Source organism: Eptesicus fuscus, chromosome 4 (assembly GCF_027574615.1).
Source record: "Eptesicus fuscus isolate TK198812 chromosome 4, DD_ASM_mEF_20220401, whole genome shotgun sequence".
NCBI lineage: Eukaryota > Metazoa > Chordata > Mammalia > Chiroptera > Vespertilionidae > Eptesicus > Eptesicus fuscus.
The window spans coordinates 21,202,088-21,227,856 of NC_072476.1; the positions used below are offsets into that span (position 1 = coordinate 21,202,088).

At 43.2% G+C, this 25,769-nt stretch overlaps 1 protein-coding gene across 3 annotated transcripts in view; it reads left to right on the top strand.

Annotated features, from left to right (window-relative positions):
• The window catches only part of SHISA9 (shisa family member 9), a 283,052-nt gene that overhangs the window by 250,890 nt on the left and 6,393 nt on the right, over positions 1-25,769 (top strand). The window contains exons 3-4 of one of the 3 annotated variants that reach the window (XM_008141573.3): positions 8,478-8,633; positions 15,674-15,721. In XM_008141573.3, the coding sequence (XP_008139795.2) occupies positions 8,478-8,633; positions 15,674-15,721 (204 nt within the window). Of the gene's footprint in view, positions 1-8,477; positions 8,638-15,673; positions 15,722-25,769 lie in introns of all 3 variants that reach the window. The other 2 variants (XM_054714246.1, XM_054714245.1) reach the window with 2 other exon arrangements.

The window sequence follows — 25,769 nt, forward strand, 5'->3', positions numbered from 1 at the left end:
TTTGAAATTGTCCATCTCCTTCACTTTAGTGGAGCTATTTTGATAATGTATATGCAGTTTTGGTTTTGTTTGGGGAATGAATTCAAGGTTTCCATGACTTGATTTGAACTTTGGTTATTTCATATCAGTATTATAACCATTTTAATTTATCTAAATTAAACATTTTTCCCCAAAAATATATATTGCTCCTTATCACTACCCCATAGAGTTAATATAAGGATTAAAGGAGATAGTGCGTAAAAGTTCTTTTTAAAAATTATTTATTTTTAAATTAAAATTTTTTCAATTATAGTTGACATGTAATCTATATATATAAAAGGTTAATATGCTAAGTGTCTGACCATCTGACCAGTTGCAATGATGCGCACTGACCACCAAGGGACAGACACTTAATGCAGGAGCTGCCATGACATGCACTGGCACCGCGGATCTGGTGCCCACAAAACCACACTCAGCTTCTCCCAAGTGGGACACAGGCCCCACCACCACCCAGGAGCGACAGCCCACCAAATCGCAGCCAAGGCTACCAAGACCCCATAGCGCAAAATGTGCGGCCCCCAGCCCAGTCTAGCCCAGAAATGGTGGCTGTAGACGCCGGGTAATGACGTCACGTAGCATCACCCGGCTTCCTCTCCTTAGGGACGACTAGTCTCCTTGCAGTTTCTTCAGCCCAGGAACACAACTTGCTTTATAGCCAGGTGGAAACATTTCACACTGTAACCAAATGTCTGTGAAGCGTTTTCCCATGCCTTATCTCATTTGATCCTCACAGAAATCCTTGAGTAAGTAGATAGGAGACTTGATGGAATCCTATTTTCTTTTCATTAGCCAGAAAATGGAGATTTAGAAAGTTTAGAAACTTGACCCAACTGAAAAGAAGTAAGAAATGGTGGACCTTGAAAATAACCTCAGGTTTTCTCACTGCGCAGGATATAGTCAAACACTGCTGCAGTTAAATATTTTACCCTTTGTTCTCTCGGTGTGGTCTACAATAATAATCTGCTTTGTGTTGATATTTACTGCTGTGTTGCTGACAATTACCTGGAAGAGAAGTTGGGGTGCTTCACTGGGCTGGAAAAAGTTTAGCTACATCAGAAAGCAGGTCTAATTAAGCAAGTTTATTCTATATATATAAAAGGCTAAGTTGACTCGCACATTCGCGATACATATAAAGCTCTTATTGGCGCCAATCCCACGCGTGTGTTTCAATCTCTCATTGTCAATCATGAATTTGGTTGACGCTTCTATTACAGAGAAAGAGCGAATAGCGATATTAAAATATTTCTTCTGATTAACTTCTTTTCAATGTGTATGAATCTGTGCACTGGGCCACTAGTATTATATTAATTTCAGGTGTACAACACAGTGATTAGGCATTTATAAATCTTACAAAGTGATCAATACAGAGTTATTACAATATTATTGACTATATTCCCTATGCTGTACTTTATATCCCCATGACTGGCCACCTTCCCTCCCATTTATATTTGGCAATTTGTACATTTTAATCTCTTCTTTTCCACCCATTCCCCCACCTCACCCCCAAATCTGGCAACCATTAAACAGGTTCTTCAAAAAATTTAAATTAGGTCTACCATAAAACCCAGCAATTCCACTTCTGGGTATTTACCTGAAAAAATTAAAAACACTAATTTGAAAACATATATGATCATCTATGTTCATTAGAGCATTACTAGTATTTACAATAGCCAAGATATGGAAGCAACCCAAGTGCACATTGATAGACAAGTGTATAAGGGAGATGTGGTACATATATATATGAAACCTGAGGAAAAAAAAAACACCTACTAAGAAGAGCTCCTGGTGGCTAACTGGGCTCAAATTAAAACAAACAAACAAACAAACAAAAACAAAAAACCAAAAAACACACAAAACAGAATCTAGCAGCTATTTCTGCACAAGGACCACTCATGCAAACTGCTCTTCTGGGAGAAGCCTGGGCTGAACTACCCATCTGCCATCTGAGCCCGCCCTTATAAAAGAGTCCCTGGAACCCTATTTCAACCAATTGGACTGAGGCTTTCCTCATGCAATCAGAGCTGTGCAGTTCCTACCAGTCAGAGTGGCTCTGTTCTGATCAATCAGGACAGTGCCTTTTGGACCAATGAAACTGTGAGGATTTGGAGCCCTCATTTGCATGAGGATGGTCCAATCAGGAACCAGGGGTGGGGACTTCTGTTCATGTAAGCCAGCTCCCCTCTGGCTCTGAGAGCTCACTTTACCTTTCCAGTGGTGACTGATGACTATGTCTCCCTGGCTTAGCTGAAATACCAAAGATATCTCACCAGAGCAAAGCAGAACAGACCAGTGCAGCGCAAAGCAGACCTGCATGGAGCAGAGCAGACCATTGGGGAGAAGAGCAGAGCTGTCTAGCCAGAAAGGGGCCTGGCTCCAGGGCCAGCTCATAGTGGTGCTATTTTACAATTGAGCTCTTTTGCAATGAATAAAGTTTCTGTCTTCACTGCACCATTAATTGGGGATTCCTGTTGGCATTGAATTGGCACCAATGACTATTGGTTGACATATCCAATGGGATATTACTCAGCAATGAAAATGAATGAAATCTTTTCATTTGCAACAACATGGATGGACCTAGAGGGGATCATGCTAAATGAAATAAGCCAGACAAAGACAAATACCATATGGTTTTATTTATGTGTGGTATCTGAAAACCAAAACCAAACAGAAATAAGTAAATGAAGAAATAAAACAGAAGCAAAATTATAGATACAAAGTTCTTTATCAAGTGACTGGCACGTAATATATGCTGCACAAAATAGTATTTCACCACCTGGTACCTTTCTGTGCTATTCTTCCTTGTGATATGCCTTGAAAGACGTTCTATCTATATCTATCTATCTATCTATCTATCTATCTATCTATCTATCTATCTATCTCTATCTATCTATCTTTATATTCCTCCTCTCAATTGGCAAGGGCATGATGTGCAAATTATAACTTTTCCTCCCAGCAGAGCCAAGTTGGTCTAGATTCTGATAGTTGTTGTCTCCTGAACTGAGAAACCTGGAGCACCATCCCAGAGTTTGTAATGAGCATTTTTACCTTAACTGATCTTATCTGAATAGCATTCATTTCATTTATCTGTTTGGTGACTAAGATATACCACGTAATAATGACACACGGTGGTTACCTTGATGTAAATCTGCCAGATGCTTCTAATTAAAGTGACTGAATCTTAACTTTATTTGAAAAAAAAATGTTGGTCAAATACATGAGGCCCCTCTTTTCTGTTAGGAAGGAGAGCATAAGGATGCTATCAACTTTTTGTCTGCTGACTGAGGGTCTTGAAGGAATGCAGCATCACAGGACATCACGTTCTTATTAATTATATCTAAGTTTCAGAATGAGTTGCAAGATTATAATGAGGCAAAGAAAGTCTCCTTGTGGCTTTGGGTAGGGAGTACCTTTCTACACAGGTGAGGTGTGTCTAGAAGAGAAATGATCCTGCTAAGAATAAGACATGTTGGTCTTACTGAATTCCCTTTATGGTCATGACTGTGCAAAAGACATTTTATATATCTCTATATACATCTATTCAAACATATCGATATCTATATACTGCATATTCAAATCTGTCTATCATCTATCTATCTATCTATCTATTATCTATCTATCTATCTATCTACCTATCTATCTATCTATCTATCTATCTTTATATTCCTTCTCTCAATTGGCCACGGTAGGATTTTCAGAGTATAACCCTGATCTTATCTACTCTTCCCTCACCTTATTGTTCTATTTTCTTGGATGCCAACCGGGTTTTCTCTCCATCTACACTTTTGTTTCTCCCCCGTAGCTGGATATACTAATATTTGTGGAAAATTCACAGAGAAACTGAGTTGTGAAGTCCTGTTCAGTAAAATGAAATAACATTTTAAAAACCCAGTCACAAATGTCTGTTTAATAATTCTTGATCGCTGGCCTGAGACTGGTTTCAATATTTCTGAGTATTCAATGCCTGGAAGCTAGCACAAAATGATGATCTAAAACCACCAGAAATTTGCTTCCTGTGGTTCTGAATGTGAAAGCAGGAACTTTGGGGCAGCCTCCTTTCTTCCTTTGTGAGGGATCATTTTGGTGAGCCTTCTCCATCATACCCACTTACATTAAGGAACTACTTGCTGCCCTTGAGGTAGCTCAGGGCTTGGGAGAGTCATCCAAAAGCAAATACTTTATAATGGAATATTAAATATTCTGTTTAATAATATAAAAGGCTGTCCCAAGTGGTGAGGAACATCTATACAGATTTCTATTTTCTTTAATGAAGTGTTTAGCATTTCCCCTGACCTGCCTGGAAATAGGATTTGTGCCTAGTGGGTGGGATCTGGGAGTGAGGGAGCAAAGAGATGGGAGGAAGGGCTCCCATTGACTGATGGGATGAGGAAGTCAACTCTGTAACTAGACAGACTAATGTTTGGAATCTATTTCCAGGGGGAAAATGGGAGGGGAGGGGACTTCCATTAAGACATTAGTTAATTAACTTACGAATGTCCTTGAGAATTCTGTATGCACTACTAAGGCAATTTGCTGTTTGAAATATCTATGGAAGCTCTGTAGAAAACCCAGGGGTATTGCCTTTTGTATCTGACACAATCCTTAGAGCCCCATGGTCAGCCTCCCCTTTGGTCAGTTCCAGATAACAATCACACTAGTCAGAAGTCTACCTTGCAAGTGACAGTAATCTCAAAGCATAATAGCGTATTTAGAAAAGGGCTTCCCTCTCTCCTCTGCTTCTCGCCCATTGTCCTTTATTTCTTCACAATGGAAAATGCTTTCATTCATGTGATAGATTCATACCCACTTGACTTCATGCCTTCTAGCTCCTTGACACCAAAGGTTCCAAATAGAAAAATTCAGGGAAGAACTCTGATTGGCCCAGTCTAGATCACACACTCACTTCTGGCCTAATCACTCTGAGAAGAAGAAGGTGTTGTGATTGGTCTGATTTGGGTCATGTGCCCACTTCTGTGGCCAAAAGGGTGAGGTACTGGCCTGATTTTCAACTGCCAGCTCTTACATCTCTGAGTAAGAGTTTCTCTTGCCACTAGAGCTCACTCTGCCCAGGAACAAGGCAGATTGCAAGTGCTGAGGAATAACTGTCTCCTGGTCCTCAACCAATGACTAATGGGAGTGAGTGTATAAATACTAAGGTGTTCCCTTCTCCTGGGGTGACAGAATTCTGAGACATGCACTCTACACCAACATACCAGAATTCTAAAGTGGAATTAGACTCCAGTTCGCCACAGTTGCTTCTTGCTTAGCATTGCATTCTCTATCTGCTTCTTTCTCTTCCCTGTTTCACTCCCCCTCCACTTTACCAGTATTTCCTGAGATCATCTCCTCTTTATGCTTCTTGCACTTGAGTCCTTGTCTCAGGGACTTCTTCTGGGGAAATCCAAACTAAGGCAGTTACCATGATTGGCAGCTCATCCAGTGACTCAAATGGGGATGGGGAAGTGCCAGAGAAAGTGGTGAACTCACGTAAACAAAGCTGTCCACTAGAAAAATAAGTCATGAGGAAAAGCACAGAATGAGAACTTACAGTAAGCCGCTTCCAACTGGACCAACATTTGGGCACAAAACATGTCTGGACAGACATGCCCAGGGCAAGCAGACAGACCTCCCCAGCAGGTTGTTCTGGAAAGGAAAATGTCAAAGGACCTTGGGGTCCAGGGTCCAGTGAAAGTTGTATCTTATGCAATATCTTTTCCACCATTAATTCATTAATCTTAAGCCTCTCCTGCCCTACTGAATCTTAGCCAAAAAGCTATCATGGAGAAAGATAGGGCTGCCTCCTCAGATGCTGGCCAGAGGCTGGGCACTTGGCTTATGTTTGATGACATTTCCATTAGACAGTTGGGCTTGTGTGATGGCCTGTGCATGTGCAGTGATAAAAATGCTCTCCTTATCTCTGTGTCTCAGCTGTGAAATCCCTGCCTCTTTCCATTTGGGTTTATTGGTTTCTAAAGCCCAGCTCTTCCATGCATGTCATGGGTTGAATTGTCTAGAAGCAGCATTTAAGAGGGGTACAGGGCATGAGACTTGAGAGAGTGCCTGTCAGGTAACACACACACACACACACACACACACACACACACACACACACACACACACACCTTTAAGGTTGTGAGGAAAACAAAATGTTAAAGATAAAGGAGGCACACATAAACCTGTCCCAACCCCTGGGAGCTCTGTGGTATCTATTGCTCCATAATTCATCCCCACCTGAGACAAAGGCTGGTCTTTGGATCTTAATGTCAGCTGGACATTGGTCGCTGGCCACCCCAGGTGGTGATGGTGAGGTACTTTAAGCACACTAGAACTTGGGTGGTGACTCCAGTCAGCTTAGAGAGCCATTTTCTGGATACTTGGAGCAGCTGTGAGCTGTTAGCGGCTGACACAGCAGCTGGGAAATGGGTGCATGTCTGGGAATCTTCAGGGCACCACCAGCAGCCCTGCCATGTTTGTCTGGATCTGCACACGTGCTTCTTGAAGTTGTAGAGAACCTGTATTTCCTGCCTGAAATGGGGCCATAATTATGACACCTAGACTCCTGTCTCCCATTTGACTCTTGCCTCTTGTTCATCCATCTCATTGCTCTCAGGGTGAGGAGGAAACCCTTAACAAGGTCTACTGGGTCCTGCCAGCCTCTCAGCCCCGCCTGGTCCCACTTCCCTCACACCCTGCTCTGCAGCATGCCTGGCTAGTGGCCACGGAGCGTTCTTTCAGTTTCGGAGAATGTACTGTTCCCTCCAACTCAGGACTTTCATCCGTGCTGCTTCCTCTGCCTGGAACGCCCTCCCCAACACCTTCTACCTCCCAGCTTGACTAACATCTAGATCTCCAAATCTCAACTCAGAGAACATTTCCTCAGAGAAACCTCTTGAATCGCCACACGAATCTGATTTCACATAAGTCACCAGTATTCAGTTTGTGTGTCTTTTCGTATTTTTTCTTTGCAAACCATAGCACACAAAAATATGCATAGATTTTCTTTTATTCAACAAAAATGCGATGTTCTTTTAAAAAAATATATTTTATTGATTTCAGAGAGGAAGGGAGAAGGCTAGAGAGAAAAATCAATGATTAGAGAGAATTGCTGATCAGCTGCCTCCTACACACCTCACACGGGTCGAGCCCGAAACCCGGGCATGTGCCCTGACTGGGAATTGGACCGTGACCTCCTAGTTCATAGGTCGATACTCAACCACTGAACCACACCAGCCAGGCAAAAAAAATGCTATATTCTTTTCTTTTCTTTTTCCTCTTAACACTATAAAACCATAAGAAACTATTCAGTTTGACATGGTTAACTGATTTTTAACATTCATTCTAGTGGATGAATGATATTCCATCATATGTATGTATATATTATGTACATAATATGGATGTACAATAATTTATTTAAGAATTTTGTAAGCATGGATTATGTTCTAGTTCCTAAGTTGGCTGGTGGGTGAATAACTTGCATATATGTGCAGGTATATTTGCTATTTATCAATTACTACATAATTAAATTTAAATAGTGAATAGGAATAAGAGAATGAACATGCTCAAAATAATAAAGTAAATGAAATGAACATTAAAATTAAAGAAAGAATTTCCATATTGATAGTTCAGATGGTTTCTCTCTGAGTATGTATGTTTTCACTTTACAAACAACAGTGCAATGAACATCTCTCAACGAATATCCTTACATCCTGGTGCTTATATTTCTGAAGGCTCAGTCCCTAGAAGTGGAATTATTTGATTAAATTCAGCACCCACTCCCAGATTCCTTTCCGCAAATGCCGCAAATCACACATCCACCATCAGTTGATGAGACTGCCCAGTTTCCAGCTTCTTGGCCAGTACTGGTGTCTTTCAATCTTTTCAATGTTTGCCCGTCTCTTGGCAAAGGAATGGCTTCTCGTTGTTGTTCAGACTTGCATCTCCTTGACTATTACTGAAGTTGATCATCTTCTTATTCATATATTGTTTTGATAATAAAAGTAGGCCCTACAGGTCCTAGCCCAGTAGCTCAGTGGTTAGAGCGTCGTTCGATCTCCAGTGAGGGCACATACAAGAAGCAACAAATCGATGCATGAGTAAGTGGAACAACAAATCAATGTCTCCCTGTCTCTCTCTTCACCTCGTACCTCTCTCTCTCAAATCAATAAATTAAAAAATAGCCCCTACAATGAGAGGACCTTGTGCTAATTTATGGTGGAGGTGGAGACTTTCTGGGCACGTCCTTCGCCTTTATCCATCTGTCCTCACCTGCTCTCCAGTGAAGACTGTGTTCCGTGGTTCCTGATGTGCCCGGACGTCCTCTGCTGTTCTCTCATGTCCCCAAAGTGTCGGGAGTTTTGGTCTCGATGAATACTGCAAGATGGTGGGGGTTGGCAGAAGGACCTGCACTGCCTGTGACCATCTCCCTGTCTCTTCATTTCCAGACTCTAGCCAGATGAACAACGCAGTGCCCACCTCCCCTTTGCTGCAGCAGATGGGCCATCCGCATTCGTACCCCAGCCTGGGCCAGATTTCCAACCCCTATGAACAGCAGCCTCCTGGCAAAGAGCTCAACAAATACGCCTCCTTGAAGGCCGTCGGTAAGTGCTGTTTCGTTTCTCCTCTCCTCTTTCTTCTCTACTTTGCTGTTCCATCCAGATCTTTCTCTCTCTCTCCAACTTTTTTTTCAACTCCTTTTTCCATTCTTCTAATCTCTCTCTTTCTTCATCTATCTATCTCTCAAAATCTCTCTCTTCTCTTTCTCCTGTCTTTTTTTCTATCATCTATCTATATCTATCTATCATCTATCTATTATCTATCTATCTATCTATCTATCTATCTATCTATCTATCATTCTACCTACCTATATATTCTGGATTTCTCTACCTGGGATATAGTTCACTAAGAATCAGACCCCTCAGATGCTTTCTGTCTGACCCAGGTCAAGTCTGTCCTGGCTGTGTGGGGCAGGATGGGTGGGCAGCACATGTTGGGGCTGTTACCTGGGGAGGAGGATCTGTATGCTCATCAGGTCCCACTGACACCTCAGCCCCTTCTGCATCTACCGTCTGCCTCAGGGAATCTAACATAGAATCCAGGACACGGAGTCTCCGAATGCCTTGCCCTTTAGTGGACAGCACTCATCTACACACAGTCATTCTATCTCTGAGAAGTGGGTGAGCATAACGTTCCCATCCCAGGAAGCTTCCGCTCTTCAGGATGTAAGTACTTCCTGGGACAGGCAGCCTGGAGCTGCTACTAACTGAGTTCTTATCAAGTGCGAGACATTGCACTGGGCCTTTGACCCTGTCTCATTTTCTCACAGTGAGCTAAAGAGGAAGGCACGGTTATTGTCTCAATTTTCTGATTAGGAAACCAAGACTCAGGGAGGCTAATTGAACTTTCCCCAAATCAAGCAGCTGTGGGCGACAGAGCTGAGACTTGAACCTGTGTTTTTATTACGCTGGAGCCTATGCTTCTGCCACTACCTTCCCACAGCCCTTTGGTCTATTCCCAAACTCGGACATGAGGGAGTGTGACAGTGACCCAGGATCTTCAAGAATGTACTCATGACAGAGTCCTGTTGGGTGACAGCAACAGCCATGGCTAAGTCAGACTTTTGGGCAAACAGAAGACCCACTGACCACGTGCTTTCTTTTATTATAAGCTTCTTTTTTTTCTTTATTGATTAAGGTATTACATATGTGTCCTTATCCCCCATTTGTCCCCCCACCCCCCACCACTCATGCCTCGATCAGACTGTCAAACCTCAGAGGGAAGGTAGGGGAGGGTGGGGGTAAGAGAGAGAGATCAACCAAAGGACTTGCATGCATGCATATCAGCCTAACCAATGGACACAGACACCAGGGGGGTGAGGGTGAAGGTATTATCAGCTTCTCATCCCCTTTTCTTCTCCCACTGCCAAGGCCCTCATTAGAGATGGAGTGGGAGACGCTTGCTGATCGATTCCAGTGTGAAATATCCTAATTCCATTATAGAACTCATACCAGAAACCCAAGCACAGACACTGTCACGTGTCCATGATGCTTATGGTTGCCATAGTCTACAAACATCGGACTCACAAAACAACCACATTGGTGCCCAGCAGAGAGCCAGGCATATACTAGAAGCTTAGTAAGTGTTTGAACCAGAACTCTTTCTTTAGGAATTCCTGTTCCCCGATCTCCCAGGACTTCCAGATGGAACCATGCAAAGAAGAGTTGAGCCAAATTTATAATACCAAGGACGCGGGCTGTGCAGACTGACATGGGCTTTTCTAAATCTGAAGCTTCGTAAGACCTTACATACCAGTCCCCTATGCTTCATGTTTAATTTCTACACCCAACTGAACCCTCAAACACGTCTCATGACCACAGATTCCTCTATTCCATATTGTGTGTTTACACAGCGCATGCATCTCAAGCGTGTTCAAATAGACTCACATATCATTAGGAAGGGTGGAGGGCTGTTGCCTAGGAGAGCAAGAGTCAGGGCATCTGTGTTGATGTAACTGCGCAAGCCTCGTACACTATTTGACAGCCTGCCTCCCGTTCTGAGCTTTGCATTTAGGTCATAAATAGTGTCCGCTCTTATATTTGATTCTTCTCTTGGCACACAAAAAATCAGTCCAGATGCTTTATCTTTTGGAACTGGTCACATTACCCTAAGCAACTCATTTGTTCAACTTAGGCCCAGCATCTCATCCCCCCTCAAAACCCAGTAGCTCTTTGGGTAAATAATGGATACATATTACCACAGAGTTCCTTGATTTCAGAGTTCAGGATTTATGCATCGTGCAGAGCAAATGTCTGCAGTGCATTTGGAATTAAATCTGCAGTATGACAATTTACTTGACACTCTTCGAGTAACCTTTCTTCCTCAAAGGAAGAACTCCTAAAATGTTTGTAGAATGAATGAATGAGCTTGTATTTGACAAGAATCAAAGAATAGCTTAGTAGGAAGAGAGCCACACCTCTATATCCTCTAAAACTTGTGAAGGATCTCACTTGGGGAACACTCCCTAATCCTGGATATGGTTAATGTGCCCTCTTGATTCTTCTCTGACTATTGTGGGGGTTCACAGTCTTTATGTGAGTCACAGATAGTTTTGGGAATCTCTAGTGAGTGGAGGTCCACTGAGGAGCTGACTGAGGGACTGCCTGACTCAATGGTTACCCAGGAGTCCAGCGTCTGCCTGCACAAATGACATGCAAATCCCATTATAAATGTTATTTCAAGCGTTCTTTATTAAGTCATAATGTGACCATGGTGTGAATGATGGGATACATTTCATTATTGAAATCATTACTACCCAGGAGAGAAGTTGTTTAAAAAATGTTTTGCTGTTAAAAGCTCAGCAACCTCTGATAACCAGACTTATTTTATAAAAATGTCAATTCAGTAAATAAGATGAGACTTGGACAGATTTTAGGGTGAACTGCCAAGTTTAAAAATACCGCTGAAAAATAAATTTCTCCTGGTGGCTTTAATATCCAGAACATCAAGTGGGTTAGGTGGTCACTGAAACCCTTTGACCCAAGTTTCTGCATTTGAAAAATGAGGAGGCTGAATTATACCGTCTCCAAGCACTGCTCTAATTTTAAAATTAGAAACTTAAACAATTCCACTCATTCTAGTTATTACAATATCTGTGGGCCATTAAATTGCCCCATTCATTCACTTCCAACTCCGGAAAGAAGAGGGTAGTAACTGTTGGTTGTTCCTTTTATTTAATTTTTTTTTGGTTTGCATGTTGAAAACACACACACTCGTGTTTAAAGAGAGCTCTTTTCTCTCCGTAATTCAGGAATTAGAACCTCTGCTTTTATATAGCATGTGACTACTGACGCATCTCTTTTCCCAAGGGATTCACTGCCCAGTTATCGGTAAAGATTACCACATGTTAGGGCAATGTCAGAGGCTAAACCTCATCTGACTCTGTACAAGAATGAGGGATGGAATTGACTTATTATATGTTCATTCATTCACTCATTCATTCAATCAATCATTCATTTATTCATTCCCCAAACATTTAATCTGACATCCCTTTTTTATAGGTTTCATTGAGGCATGAACCAAAGTCTGCCCCATTCATCAATGTATCCCTGGCATCTAGCACCATGTGGGGAACTTGATTAGTGATCCCACTATATATTTGTAAAACTGGTGAATAATACCATGTAATCCCACATCAAGTCAGGAGCAGGAGGTGATCAGCAAGATGGCAGAAAGTCATCTGCAACGTGGCCTCTGAAACTGGTCAGGACTGAGTTTAAGATCTAGTTCTGACATTTATCAAATAATTGAATAAATTATTTAACCTCCTCAGGTCTCAGTTTCCCCATCTGTAAAATGGAGATTAAAAATGTACAGCTAATGGTTAGTTGGAAAGATTTAATGATTCAGTGCACGGAAAGTGCTTGATCTGGTCTATAGTCAGTCCTCAGTAAATTCTGCCACACATTTAAGACTTGTTTGTTGCTCATATTTTCCCCTGAATCTCCAAGATACACTGATGCCTTGATTAACACGCAGTTGCCCAGAAGGAAGTAGATAGATCCATATCCTTTCCTCTAGTTGGATGGAAAGACGGGCCTGAAAGCTAACTCATAAAACAAACAAGCAAGTAAGCAAACAGCAGATGACTTTTCAGAGGACCAGTAAAGAGGCAGCCCAAACCTCTTTGTTCTCCCCATCTATCTCCTGGACAACGAAGACCCACGCCCAGGTGAAGGGCTACGGTCTATCAAAGAAGGATTCTATTTCACTCAAGTAACCCTCTTACTAAGTCAGAAATGTGGGTTCAAGCATTTTAGAAATATTTCCCCCAGATTGGAAGTCAAGAGGTGTGTCTGATGATAGACTGAGTCAAAATGTTGCCTGAAAATTTAGGTAAGCACCCAAGTTCTCTGACCTGAGCCACCAGTGTGCGGGGTGGTTACAATGTCAAGACCCACTTTAGGGTTCCTCATAGGTTAGTTCTTACAAGTCAGAGGTGTTTGTCAAAATATCCCTAAGCATCACCTGATAGTTCAGAGAGGGGTGAATCCTGCGACCTGAACTAGAAAAGGCCCACCCTTTTCTGCAATTTCTGATGGATTTTGCCAACAGAAGATTGCCCCCACATTGGCATTTATCTCCCATTGGCCCAAGTCTAGTTTCTCCTCTCACCAACCAAAGGTTCCCAAGCACGTGCCCTTTAGATGCTTCAGTGCAACTTTGGTTGCCTAGTGAGAGAGACAGGATGTACCGGCATGATTGATAGAATGCTATGTGTGGTGCCTTTGTTTTTAATTCAAAATTTTAATAAGGAAATATTTTCTCTGTTGCTGTTTGACAGACGATGGACTATGTTTGCTGGAACCATGTTACATTTTCCAATAGCACTTCTTAAAGCCACAGTAACAATGCATTTAGACATATGGGAATTCTTTTTTCACTTTTTTTTTTTGTGTGTGTGTGTGTGCAAACCCTAAATGACGCATACAGGCCTCACCCATGAAATGACCTCTGTTAGTTTATTTTTGTTTAAAGTTATGGCAGAAAGGGAGCTAGTATCGTTGAATGCCCAAATAGTATACCTCTGTGTTGTTCCAATGTTTTACAGATGGGGAAAGTGAGGCTCCATATAGTTAAGTGATCTTCCCAAAGTCACACTTTTGTAGAGGACAGAGATAAGAGTCATATTTAGGATTTCCTGATGCAGAATCCTATGTTCTTTCCACAAAATGACGCTGTCATCCAGAGAGCAATTTCTGGCATCAGAAGGATATAACCAGCAGGCCCCCCCCCCCAAAAAAAGGTGGAGGAGGCCCATTCTCCTCTTTTTGTAGGGGGAGACTTAGTAAGGTGTTGTTTTTCATTGTTTGAAGGCAAAAGTTGCCCCGTGATGCTGAGTATAATTGAAATATATTTAATGTATATTATAGTTGAAGTATAATTTACACATAATTAAATTTTATAATGGTGTGATTATTAAAATATACATACACTAGGGTAATCAACATCCCAGTAAAGATAAGAAATATTTTCATCTCCCAGAAAGTTCCCTCATGTCCTCTAATTCTCAATGCCTTAGGTCCATCCCTTTTTAATAAGAACTTAATTTTTCACACCCAGAATACTTATCTAATGTCCACTAGTGCCAAGTGCATAGTGAAACCTAACCTATATGTTTTGATAGCCTATGTGCCCTCTGAGTAAGTGTCCTTATTAACAATGGATTTATGAAACAAAATTTGTCGGAGCCAAGCCCTGTCTTGGGTAATGGGGACAGAGGTGACCCCATTGGTTCCTGTCTTCAATGCAAACAGTGATGGCTTTGACTGGGGGGGTGATAGGGCTTCCTTGAGCCCAGTGACTCAGTGGCTTGGTCAGGCTTGTGTCCACCCGCAGAGGACGACTGGAGCCAAGTAACTGTTTCCAGGTGCCAATGACCCCAGCTCAGAGGAAGAAGAAACAGGAAGTCATCCTGGGCGAGTTCCACTTAATTTTAACTTGTTAGTCTTCTCCTGTCACTCCAATTTCCCCTCTGTTGTGAATGATGAGGGTGTAGAGTTCAGATCCACAGGGGGAATGTGGCAATTTGAGTGTCCTTTGGAACGCCTGTGAGGCCAACCGGAACTATTTAAGTGGGGACAGATTTGTGCTCTGTAATCATTCAGATCACAGACTGTTCCCTGCGTCTCCTCTCAGCTGGCAGTCTGACGTGTCTCTGGAAACTTTAGAGAAATGTTGAGAACTTGGTCTTTCCTGGTAGATTCCTAAGAAAGAGAAGCTGGTGGTGCACACTGATTGGTCAGACCTGTAGCCAATGGGCAGAGGCTGCTGCAAAGACACGTGGGCAGGTTTGCCCCGCTTTGAGTAAAACCCAATCTTACAGAGAAAGCCTACCAGGGACAGGCATAGGGTGTGGAGCCAGAGCCATCTTTTACTTTATGAAAGGGGTCCCCCTGGAGTTTTGCTAATAATGTGAGACTCCCCCTGCGCTCATTTGGAACCTCTGAAATGGAATTCAATTTGGAGAAATTGATTTATAATCAAAATTCTGGGCATTATGGAATTCTCAGTTCACCAGCTTAGCTTTTAAAGGAATTTTCATACCTTAGGAAAAGTGACTCCTTGGAGAAACTCGAATTCATTCATTCATTCATTCAACAATATTTTTCAAACACAGCTGCAGTCAGCAGGGTCTGCCCCTACCTGGAATTTGATGCTAATAATGTACCCCGCCCCCTTTTCAGGAGGGGGATTACTGTAAAACAGGATCAAAATGTATCCCTTGTCAGCACAGTGTTGTCATTAACCATAGTCACCTCATCTAAACAGATTTTTCTCTGTTTCTTAGAGGGTTGAGATTTAGAGCTACTCACTGTCTACGCTACTGAAAATATCTAGGCCTTTTGCAGGGGCTTCTTTTGATCCGCTGTGGGCTTTGTCTTGAAACTGCTTCAAGGTCTTACAGAAAGAGATGCCCACATAACTTCATTTGCACATTTGGTCCTTCGCCCTGTTCCCTGTGTCCCCTGAGGCCTGTCCCCCTTGGAGGCTCCAGCTGGGGCCGCCAGCAGCACCTGGATGTGAAGACACAGCGAAACGGAAGCAAGAAACAGATCAGCATCTCTCCATTGTTATTTTTTAGGAAGTTCTGATGGTGACTGGGCAGTGGCGACACTTAAGTCACCAAAAGGTACCGAACGGTGTTCTGTAGCTTGTTTGTACAGGTGTTGTCAGACTTGACATTAATCAGTGAAGACACAGAGAGTCCCAGTGTCTATGTATGACCTAATGCAAACGTGTGTCTGTGTTGGGTGGACCTACAAGTCCGTTTAAGCGTCTAGGTTCTAGTGTATAGATGTTGTGTGTGTCTGTGTGTGTGTGTGTGTGTGTGTGCACGCACGCGCGCACGTGTTCTGGGCCCATTGTTGAAGAATTACTACTTCTTGCTTTCCAATATATATTGCCTGAAGGAAAATGTCACTCCCAGAAACCATCCCAAATAAGACCTCCGGGAAATGCTGCTTTGTCTCAGACAACATGGCAAAACACAAGGTAAATTAATGCAGGAAAAAACACAACTTCCGAGGGAGAGATAAACAGATAGATAAACGGAGAGAAAACATCCCCAGGATCCTTGGGAATGATTAGGCTTTTAGGGAACAGAATGCTGTTTCCTGAGGTAGCATCAAAAGTTAAGGAGTTGGTCTACTTGAAACTAGCTGGGTGAGCAGGAGGTGGATTCAGCTTGTTCTCTCCCTACTATGTGCCACACAGAGTGCTTTGTTATCATTTAATTCTCCCATGTCCCAGCGGTGTAGGCGTTATCAATCCCCTTTAGAGGTGAGGACATGGGTGTCTGAGCGAGGATGTCTGGCTTGCCTACCACTTACCCTGCTAAGTGGTAGAGCTGTAATTTGCACCCGTGTCTCTCTGACTGTAATGCCTAAGTTCTTTCCCAGGCTGTGACGGGAGCAGCTCTTTTCAGAACAGACTGGAAACTTGGTTCTCTTCTTTCTTCACTCTGGTGCTTTGTTGGATCGGTGGCGGGGAGAATGTAGGTGACCCAAAGAGGTTGAAGTAGAACTCTTTTATGACCTTGAACGGGGGGAAATTTGAAGACATAGCAGGGCTTTAGGCAGGATCCTAGCACCACCAATTTTGCATTCTCAAAAGCTAGATCTGGTTTCCGAGTGGAGACTGGATTAGGAGAGAGTGGACTGGCATTGGTGACACCCACTGGGCGGCACCTGCCATCACCCAGGTGGGCGGTAACCGGAACTGGGGCTGGTAGAGGAAGGAGAGAAGAAAACGGAGTAGAAGGGTAATTAAGAAACTGGTATACAGTGAATGAGCGCATGTGAGTGGGAAGGAGGGAGTGGCGGGCCCACCAGTGGTGCTCACATTTGAGCCATTTGAGGGCATGCACGGCAGCATACCCTGAGGGGTTGTTAAAATCCAGATTCCTGGGCCCCACCAGAGTTTCCTATTCACCAGCCTTGGGTGGGTTGAATTGCTAACAGATTCTAAGGTGATGTTGATGCTGTTGGTCTGGGGACCACACTTTGAAAATCACTGCAATTGGAAACTAGACCCTTTGATTAGGTTTCCAGGTATCCTGTGGGCTGAGGGTTCTGAAGAGAGGAGCTTGACCAGGGCCCCAGAGGCTCAGAAACAACCTGAGCTCTGGGGAGGAAGGGGGGTGGTGGTGAGAGGGGCTGCACTGCATTCCCTTATTAGGAGCCAGAGCTTTAGATCCTCGTGTCTAATGAGAATCCCTTGGCGACTCAGTTGTTGCCTTGAAAGAGGCAGATTTTCGGGTCTTGCGTTAGATAATAACTAGTCACATGTCAACATCCATTTTTAGAAATGCAAACAATTTGGAACATGACAGACCTACTAATTTGAGGCATAAACTTTTTTTCCTCCCCTGTGAAAAACAAAGCCATTATGAGTCCCGTGACAGCATTCGGAGGCAGTCAGCATCCCTGTCCGTATTATCAGCCTGTTGTCTGATGCATTTAGAAAATAGTTCAAGCTGGGTCAAAAACAAGGCTTGGAAGCTGTTTTGCTCTGCAAACAGAGCTAATTCCACCTGAACTGCTAACTGCATCTTTATTTATCCTGGCCTATCTAGAGAAGAGAGAAGGGGGCCCAGAGAGGGCCAGATCGAGTTCCCTGGGGGTCACTGATCTTCCTCTAGCCTGTAGACTCCGAGTCCCAAGTCACCATGAGGCGTAATAACAAGATCGGGGAGATTGTTGTCTCCCACACTTGCCACCTTCTTGAAAGGAAGACATAAGCGGGGAGTGATGGGCTTAGCCTCAGACATGCCTGGGTTTCAATGTGGCCCCTTTGTCTGGTATTCTTGTTACCTTCAGCAAGTCGCTCAACCAATCTGAGCCCCTGTTTTTTTGTAAGAATGAGATGAGACATCGTGTACAGCACATGTCACAGTGCCTGGCATGTGGGAAGTCTAGATGCATGAGGACCATGACTGGTGTCATTATTGTTACTATCAGGTGAACTAATGAAAGGTGCTGAAAAATCCCGTGTCACAAAAACACAAACTTTGTATAAACCACCATTTTCTGACCAGTTTCGATGTCTGATCTCTTCTCTTCAGGAAAAACAGCTAGTATTTTACCATCCAATGGCAGGAATGTTGCTAGCAACCCACTGTGGGAACATAGGCAATGAGCCAATAAGAAGGCAGAGGGGAGAGTGTCACCTGGGGAAGCTGGATAAGGAAGGGGTAGCTATGAAGGAGAAAGGACAAGGTCCCGCACTGACTGTAAGTCACTTTGGAGCGGAATCATATCTGCCAGCATAGGAAATGACAAATAGCATACCAGTTTGCACTATTCACTTATCGCTACTTAAGGTCTCCCATGCAGGTCGCCCCCTAGTGGTCCTGCTATTGATCCACCCATGCCAACCCTGGGAAGTCTTGGCATATTCTTTTAAAATCCAGGACAGAAGACACCACCACCTCAAGCCCAGGGGACTCTACTAATCACAATAGAAAGGAATGCCTTTTGAAATCTGTTTATTTTGCAAAATGAATCCTCGAACCTGACACTGAACTTGGGGAAACCTGCCAGCACAGTACTGTGATTTGATCGCTCTGGCTCTGATTAGAATCAGGCTGTACGCTCTTGTGCAAGCCATTCACATACCCAGAACATCCATTTCTACCATTTCCAAAGCAGAGGCGATGATAATATCCACCCTCCATCAGGGTTGGGAGAGTAATTTTATGAGACAATGCAAGTAATACACTTTGATGAAGACAATGAAGAAAATACACTTCACTCAACCTTTCTGCTTTTACAGATGAAGGAACTGACATAAATGCGATAAATGATGTTGCTCAAAATTACACAGGAAAATTACATCACACCCAGGACCAGGACTCAGACTTAAGAGTGGCTTAAAGACTTGATCCAAAATTTACTGGAGATGCTTGCTAGAAGTGCAAATCTTGCACTTGGATGAGGGGCCCTCCACATTTTTCCTTCACTTTTTAAAGTACACCTTCTAGATAAGTCTGTGTACACTAAAGTTTGGACCTATTCTTTCTCTTAGATGCAAACACAATTTTCCCTCAATCACCATTTTTCACATGCCAGCCTTCCTCCAAACATGATTACTTTTGTTCTTTGCTGAAGTAAAACTGTTTTCTATGTTGGAGTTTGAGCTGGGGCTATAGCTGGAAGGTAAGGATGCTGGAGATGGACAGTCTTAGGTTAGCTGTCCTGCTCTGCTACTTATCAGCTGTGACAGAATAATTTGGCAGCCAAGTTACTTTATATCTCTGGGCCTTCATTCTCATCTGTCACAGGGAAAAATGATATTGCCTTGCCACCTATCTTAAGAGGGTTTAAGTGAGATAATGTTGGTGAAATGGCTAAAGCAATGTCTAGTACATAGTAGGTACTCAATAAATCTTAGTTATTTCCTTTTTTCCCCAAGAAAACTGGTATAGTTTAGTGATAAATGTGCATCTAAGAGATGCCACAGAAGGTGCAAGGCAGAGAGAATGTGTAATTTGGGCTTCAGTTCTGCTGGAGTGCACATCTCTTGGGGGAAGAACTCACCTGAAAGCAGCCTTAAAACATTACTTCATGAAATTCAGGCTTTTGAAATTTTCTGATTTGGATTATTGGTTTGCTCATCAGCAGTAGGGTACAGAGCCGGTGGAGGATAGGAAGGTTATTTTCTTTTTTATTAAATAAAAATCAAACCCCACCAGCTCCTGAGTTTGGCCTCTTCTGAAAAGCACACAGCAAGCACTGGAGTTTTGATGGGCTTTCTTGGGAACCTATAGGGGATGAAATGAGTCAGTGGAGGAGATTCTTTGCTTTGCAGAAAATTCCATTGCAGCAAGATTGCAACAAGCATCTGAGTAGTTTGAAAGTCTGTCTCACTGACGCTAAGCCGATTAGATCATGTCATTTCAAACTTCCCCAGCACCTTGCATGGTGCCCACAGCACATTGATGATGCTCAGCATACACTTTATTAGTAAACTAGAGGCCTGGTGCACGAGATTCGTGCACTGGGGGGCGGGTCCCTCAGCCCAGCCTATGCTCTTTTACAGTCTGGGACCCCTTGAGGATCGGGATGTCCCCTGGGGATTGGGCCTAAGCTGGCAGTCAGACATCCCTCTCACAGTCCAGGGCTCTTACAGTCTGGGACCCCTCACTCCTTACTGCCCTCCTGGAGCAGAGGCGGGAGAGGCTCCTGCCACCGCCACTGCACTTGCCAGTCGTGAGCCAGGCTTCTGGCTCAGTGGCACTCCCCCTGTGGGAGTGCACTGACCACCACAGGGCAGCTCCTGCGTTGAGTGACCCCTGGTGGTCAGTGGCCATCATAATGACCTGTCTGCTGTTTGGTTGATTTGCATATTATGCTTTTATTATATAGGATTATATAGGATTATTAAGTGAAGCTGGGCATCCTGTTGTCTTTTCTGACGAGGTGCTGGGATATAGCAGAAAAATCAACTGGATAGAAGTCAGGAGAACTGTATTATAGACCCAGGGCTGCTTCCACCCAGTTGGGTGTCCTTGAACTCAGAGCTTCAGTTGCCTCTACTATAAAATGGAAAGTTTGGATCACTGATCTCATTAACCCTCTTTATGTCTGAGTAAAAATGCTGACCTTTGCTTTGTTTGGTTTGCCTTGTCATGTGCCTACCTCTGAACAAATTGTTATGGTAAGAGCAATGAGATGATTTTTTTATAGTCACTGGGGAATACTTAAGGGATAGGGGAGTAGAGAGGTATTATCATCCAGACCACATGGACTATGAATAGGGGAGAGGTGGATTCTCCCTGAAAACTGGACTCTTCCTGGAAGTAGGGTGAATGAATGACTGGTATTTGTATCAGTTATCTATTGCCACAATAGTGCTGTGTAACAAATGACCTCAAATCTCATGCCTTAAAAATGATTTAGTTCAGCATTTATTGAGATCAAGAGTCTATGTGCCAGTGATTTATGCTGATGTGGGAGGTTTTTCTGGTCTCAGGTGAGTTTGCCCATGTATCTGAGAGTTGGTTCAGTGTTGGCTGATCTAGACTGGTTTTAGCAGGAATGACTGGGATAGCTTAACTCTGATCCAGCAGGCTTTTATCCTCAGAGAGTGTAGCCTAAACATATTTTCACCATGTTGGCAGAGATGCCATAGAGCAACCCCAAACCAGGAAGTACCTTTTTAAACATCTGTTTATGTCATATCTGCTTACATTCATTAGCCACATGGATGAATTCAGAATCCAGTGGTGGGGAAACAAGATCCTCCTTTTTGGGGAGTGAGTTTCAAAGTCACATAGAAAGAGTGTGGATACAGGGAAGGGTGAAGACTTGAGGTTATTCATGCATTAACCTAACATAGGGTTCTAAATCTTAAAATCATCTACTTGGAGATGGTCTTTTGCTACAGCAAATTGGAAGGAGGTACATAGGATTTAGCATAGTTAACCTTTATTTGCTTCATTTGAAAACCTACCAATTGGATTAAATTTTACCAGCTGGGAAAATGATCAGAAGGCAAACCACACAGTGAACCTATGGAACAGCAATGCAGGATGCATGCAAAGGCAGTGAATGAGCATAAGGTGTCCATCTGGAGCCTTCTGTATGGAGGGCTCTGTGGTCAGCCGTGGCGGGAGCATGCGATCATCCACCTTGTTCAACAGCCTCTCGGAAAGTGGTGATTGCATAGGGGACCGCCTAAGGGAAGAGACACAGGGCTTGAAGTTTCAGATGCCTGTCAGCAGCAGACATTGGCAGAGGGCTCCCTGCAGCCACAACAGAAGGGCTCATGGGACAGCCTGGACAGCTTCAGTACAAGGCTCCAGCAGGCACTGTTTCAGAATCCTCTCCAGCAAAGTCAGCAACACCTCCTGTTGGGAGCCCTCAGGGTTATGACCAAAAATGGGCCAGGCTCCTGGATTCCCCTTATTAGTTTTCTCTCTTAGACATGCCTGCAGGAAAGTTATGGGCCCAGTGGAAAGAACTCAAAGCCTTGAGTTTCATTAGGACCTGGTTCAAATGTGATTTTCCCTATGTGTGTCTCTGCAGCAAGGCCCAGGACCTTGATGAATCTTTTTGTCTCCTCCCCAGCCTTCTCTTGCCTGGGAAGCTAGGCTTTGTTCCTGCCTTTCTTGTTTCTGCCTGCTGAGACAGCCTTAGGAACCTGCATGGCTTTATAGAATGCATTTCAAAAGAAATGAGAAATACCTGGGCATTTCTTTTAACAACATGAACTGTCCTCCCTTTTACTTTTTAATTCAGCTTGTGAAGGAGAAAAAAACATTGAGACCCAGAAAATATTCCTATATAAGTAAAAAGTAAATACTGCCCAACTGTCCCAAAAGGCCCCGCAAATACAGTGTCTTAAAAGAAAGAAGTGTATTTCTCTCTCGTGTAGTAGCCTCCAGGGTCCAGGTTGGTGGGGGCCGTTCTGCTCCATGTCATCACTCAGGGAACCAGTTTCCTTCAACATTGTGGCTCTACCTCCCTCTACCTTATTATCCTCTTCTGCATTGTTATAGTTGGTTGTGGGTATAGCCTGTGGAAAGGGGGAAGATACCATCTAAGGCAATCAGTTTTCTTTTAAATAAGAAAGGTGAGGTGAAAATTGGATGCATCAGTTTTGCTAACATTCCATTGGTTAGAGGTTAGCCACCTGGCCAAATTTAGCTTCCAAAAACAACATGGTGTTGATCTATATGAGTCAATTGAAAAAAATCATATATAAATATACGCGTGCAGTTCAAATTTATGTTATTCAGGGTCTACTGTATACATGTATTATTATTCATATATATTATATTCATATATGTCATATGTGATTAATATGAGCTATGTGCTATTGGTTTGGTTGAACCAATATTTCAAAATAAATAGCTTTTTATGTATGTATATATATCCTATTACTCATCTATATGAATATTCATATAGGATATATCCATATTTATATTTTACATATATGCATAAAAGGAGGTTTATTATAAGGAAGTGGTTCATGTAATTATGGAAGCTGAGAAAGTTATCTATTGTCTGCTAGTTAGAAACCCAAGAAAACTGGTGGTGCAATTCTAGTCTGAGTCTGAAGACCTGAGAACCAGGGGAGCTGCTGGTATAAATCCCAATCCAAAGGGCAGGAGAAGACCAACATTCCTGCTCAAAAGGGCAGGCAGGAAGGACATGCTTCCTCCTTCCTCTGCTTTTTATTCTACTCAGAGCCTCGAAGGATTAGATGGTGCCCACCTACATTGGGGAGAGTACTCTACCAAGTCTACCATTTCAAACACTAATCCCACCCAGAAATATCTTCACAGACACACTGAGAAATAATGTGTAATCTGGATAACACATGGACCAGTCAAGTGGTCACATAAAATTAGATGTCACAGGCTAGATGATCAGAGGATGAAGCATCTTGCCCATTTATAATGTTTTAGAGAATGTCATTACAACTGAAATGCATCTGGTGCTTCCCTTCCTTCATCAGATGCAGATTATTGTACCCCTACTCTGTGCCAGGCCCTGGGTTAGGGGTGTTGAGGATACAGAAGTGAGCAGAGCAGATATGATCTCTACTCTGATTGGAGCTTATATTCTAGTCAAGGGAGACAGACAATACACAAGTAACTAAAAAAGGTAATTTCATATAATGATACAGGTTAAGAACATATTAAAATAGAGGGAGGTGATAAGAGCAACTGGGGGTGGGGGTTCTCTGTTTTGATTGGGTCATCAGGAGGAATTTTCTGAGGAAGTGATCCTTGATCAGAGAACCAGATGACAAGAAAGATGCAGATATACATACAAAAAGAAGAGCATTCAGCAGAGAGAACAGCAGGGACAAGGTCCAATGGCTATGAGGTGAAAAGCTTGGTGGGCTCAGGAGCAGACAGGGATCCTGTGTGAACTGTGTTGAATAGTGTCCCCTCCAACCTGTCTCTACTCAAAACGTCACAATGTGACCATACTTGGCGATAAGGTCTTTGTAAATGTGAACAAGTTAAAATGAGGTCATACTGTGTTCATGTGCGTTCTAATCCAATGACTGGTGTCCTTACAATAAGAGGGACATTTGGACACATAGACACATATACATGGGCCTGGGCCAGGTGAAGACAGAGACGGAGACTGCGTGATGCAGCTCCAAGGCACAGAATGTCAAGGCACAGAATGCCAAGGATCACTGCAGCCACCAGAAGGTAGAAGTAGCAAGGAGAGATCCTCCCCTAGAGACCGCAGAGGGAGCATGACCTTGCTGCCACCTTGATTTCAGACTTCGGGCCTCCAGAACTATGAAAGAATACATTTCTATTATTTTAAGCTGCTCAGTTCCTGATAATTTGTTATGGCAACCCCAGGAAACGAAACCACTCTGTGATGGGTTCATAATAAGTGTGGGAGAGATGAAAGTGGACATGTAGCCCAGAGGCCAGGTCATGCAGACCTCGGGGACCACTGCAAACAACTTGGGTTTTATTCGTGGGGGCGATGGAAAGATTAATCACTTCATTCCCACACATTCTTGGACCAAACACAGGAGTGGTGACAGCTTTGGTTTGCTTACCAGGTGAAACCCATCACCGGAGGCCCAAGAATATCACCATGTGAGAATGAGCGGTAGGGGCCCCTCCTTAAGATATCTTTGGCCCAAGGAAAGAAGGTAGGTGGGAAGCCACCTGCTGAGACCCTCAGATGTGCAACTTGTTTTGAAAACTGGTTATTATCTTGACTCTCTCCATTCCCACGGAAGCAATGCCCCATCCCACCCCGCACCTGTACAAGTAAGTGTCTGCTGCTAATTAAGAGAGAGAGACAGATGGAGGAAGGTACAGTTTAATTTTACAGCCTCTGTTCCTTCAAGGCAATTAGGCTCATTGGAAGGAAAGCACCTTTTTCATTCTTTCTTCCTCTTTTTAAATGAAGAAAAATCAAATTAGAGAGGACCAGTGTTGTTGTAAGGCTCACACATCTGTTTCCTGGTCGGCTTGTCAGCCATCTGCCCAAGAGGTAGCAGGGCTGATTAGGTTAATGCATTTATTAATAGGGCTTACAGGGCTGTTCAATAAAATTGTTATTTTTTCCAAAAGGAGCTTTTTTTAATATACTAAGACAGGGGCACCCTGCACAAACTGAGAGTGGCCACATCAGCATTTCTTTCCCCTCTTCTGGAGCCCGAGCAGAGGCGACCTGAACACTGGAGAGAGGGTTTCAGGAAAATTGCATTTCCTGGTTATGGAAACAGTTCACCCACCACCAACCACAGTCTTGTTGTTGAAATGCTCAAGAAAATAACTCTTGGAAGGACAGTTTTGTGCCCCAGGCGACAAATCTGTGCCTACTCTTCCCTTCTCTAAAACATCTCAGTCTAGTGGAGGGAGGATGGTAAGACAAGCAGGTAAATGATCTAGGCTTGCCTACCAGCTGTTAGATGATCTGGTGGCCCTTGTTTCCTTTACTCTACCGCACAGATACCCCTTCAGTTTCTTGACAACACCATGTTCCTTCCCACCTCAAGGCTTTTGCAAATGCTGTTCTATAGCAGTTATCTAGTTCTGTGTAACAAACTACCCAAAGTTTAACGGCTGAACATAGCAAGCAGTTATTGAGCTTCTGATTCTGAGTCAGCTGGGCAGTTCTTCTGGTTTGGGCTGGATTGATTGGTCTCAGCCAGGCTTACTCTGTATCTGGAGTCAGCGGGCAGGT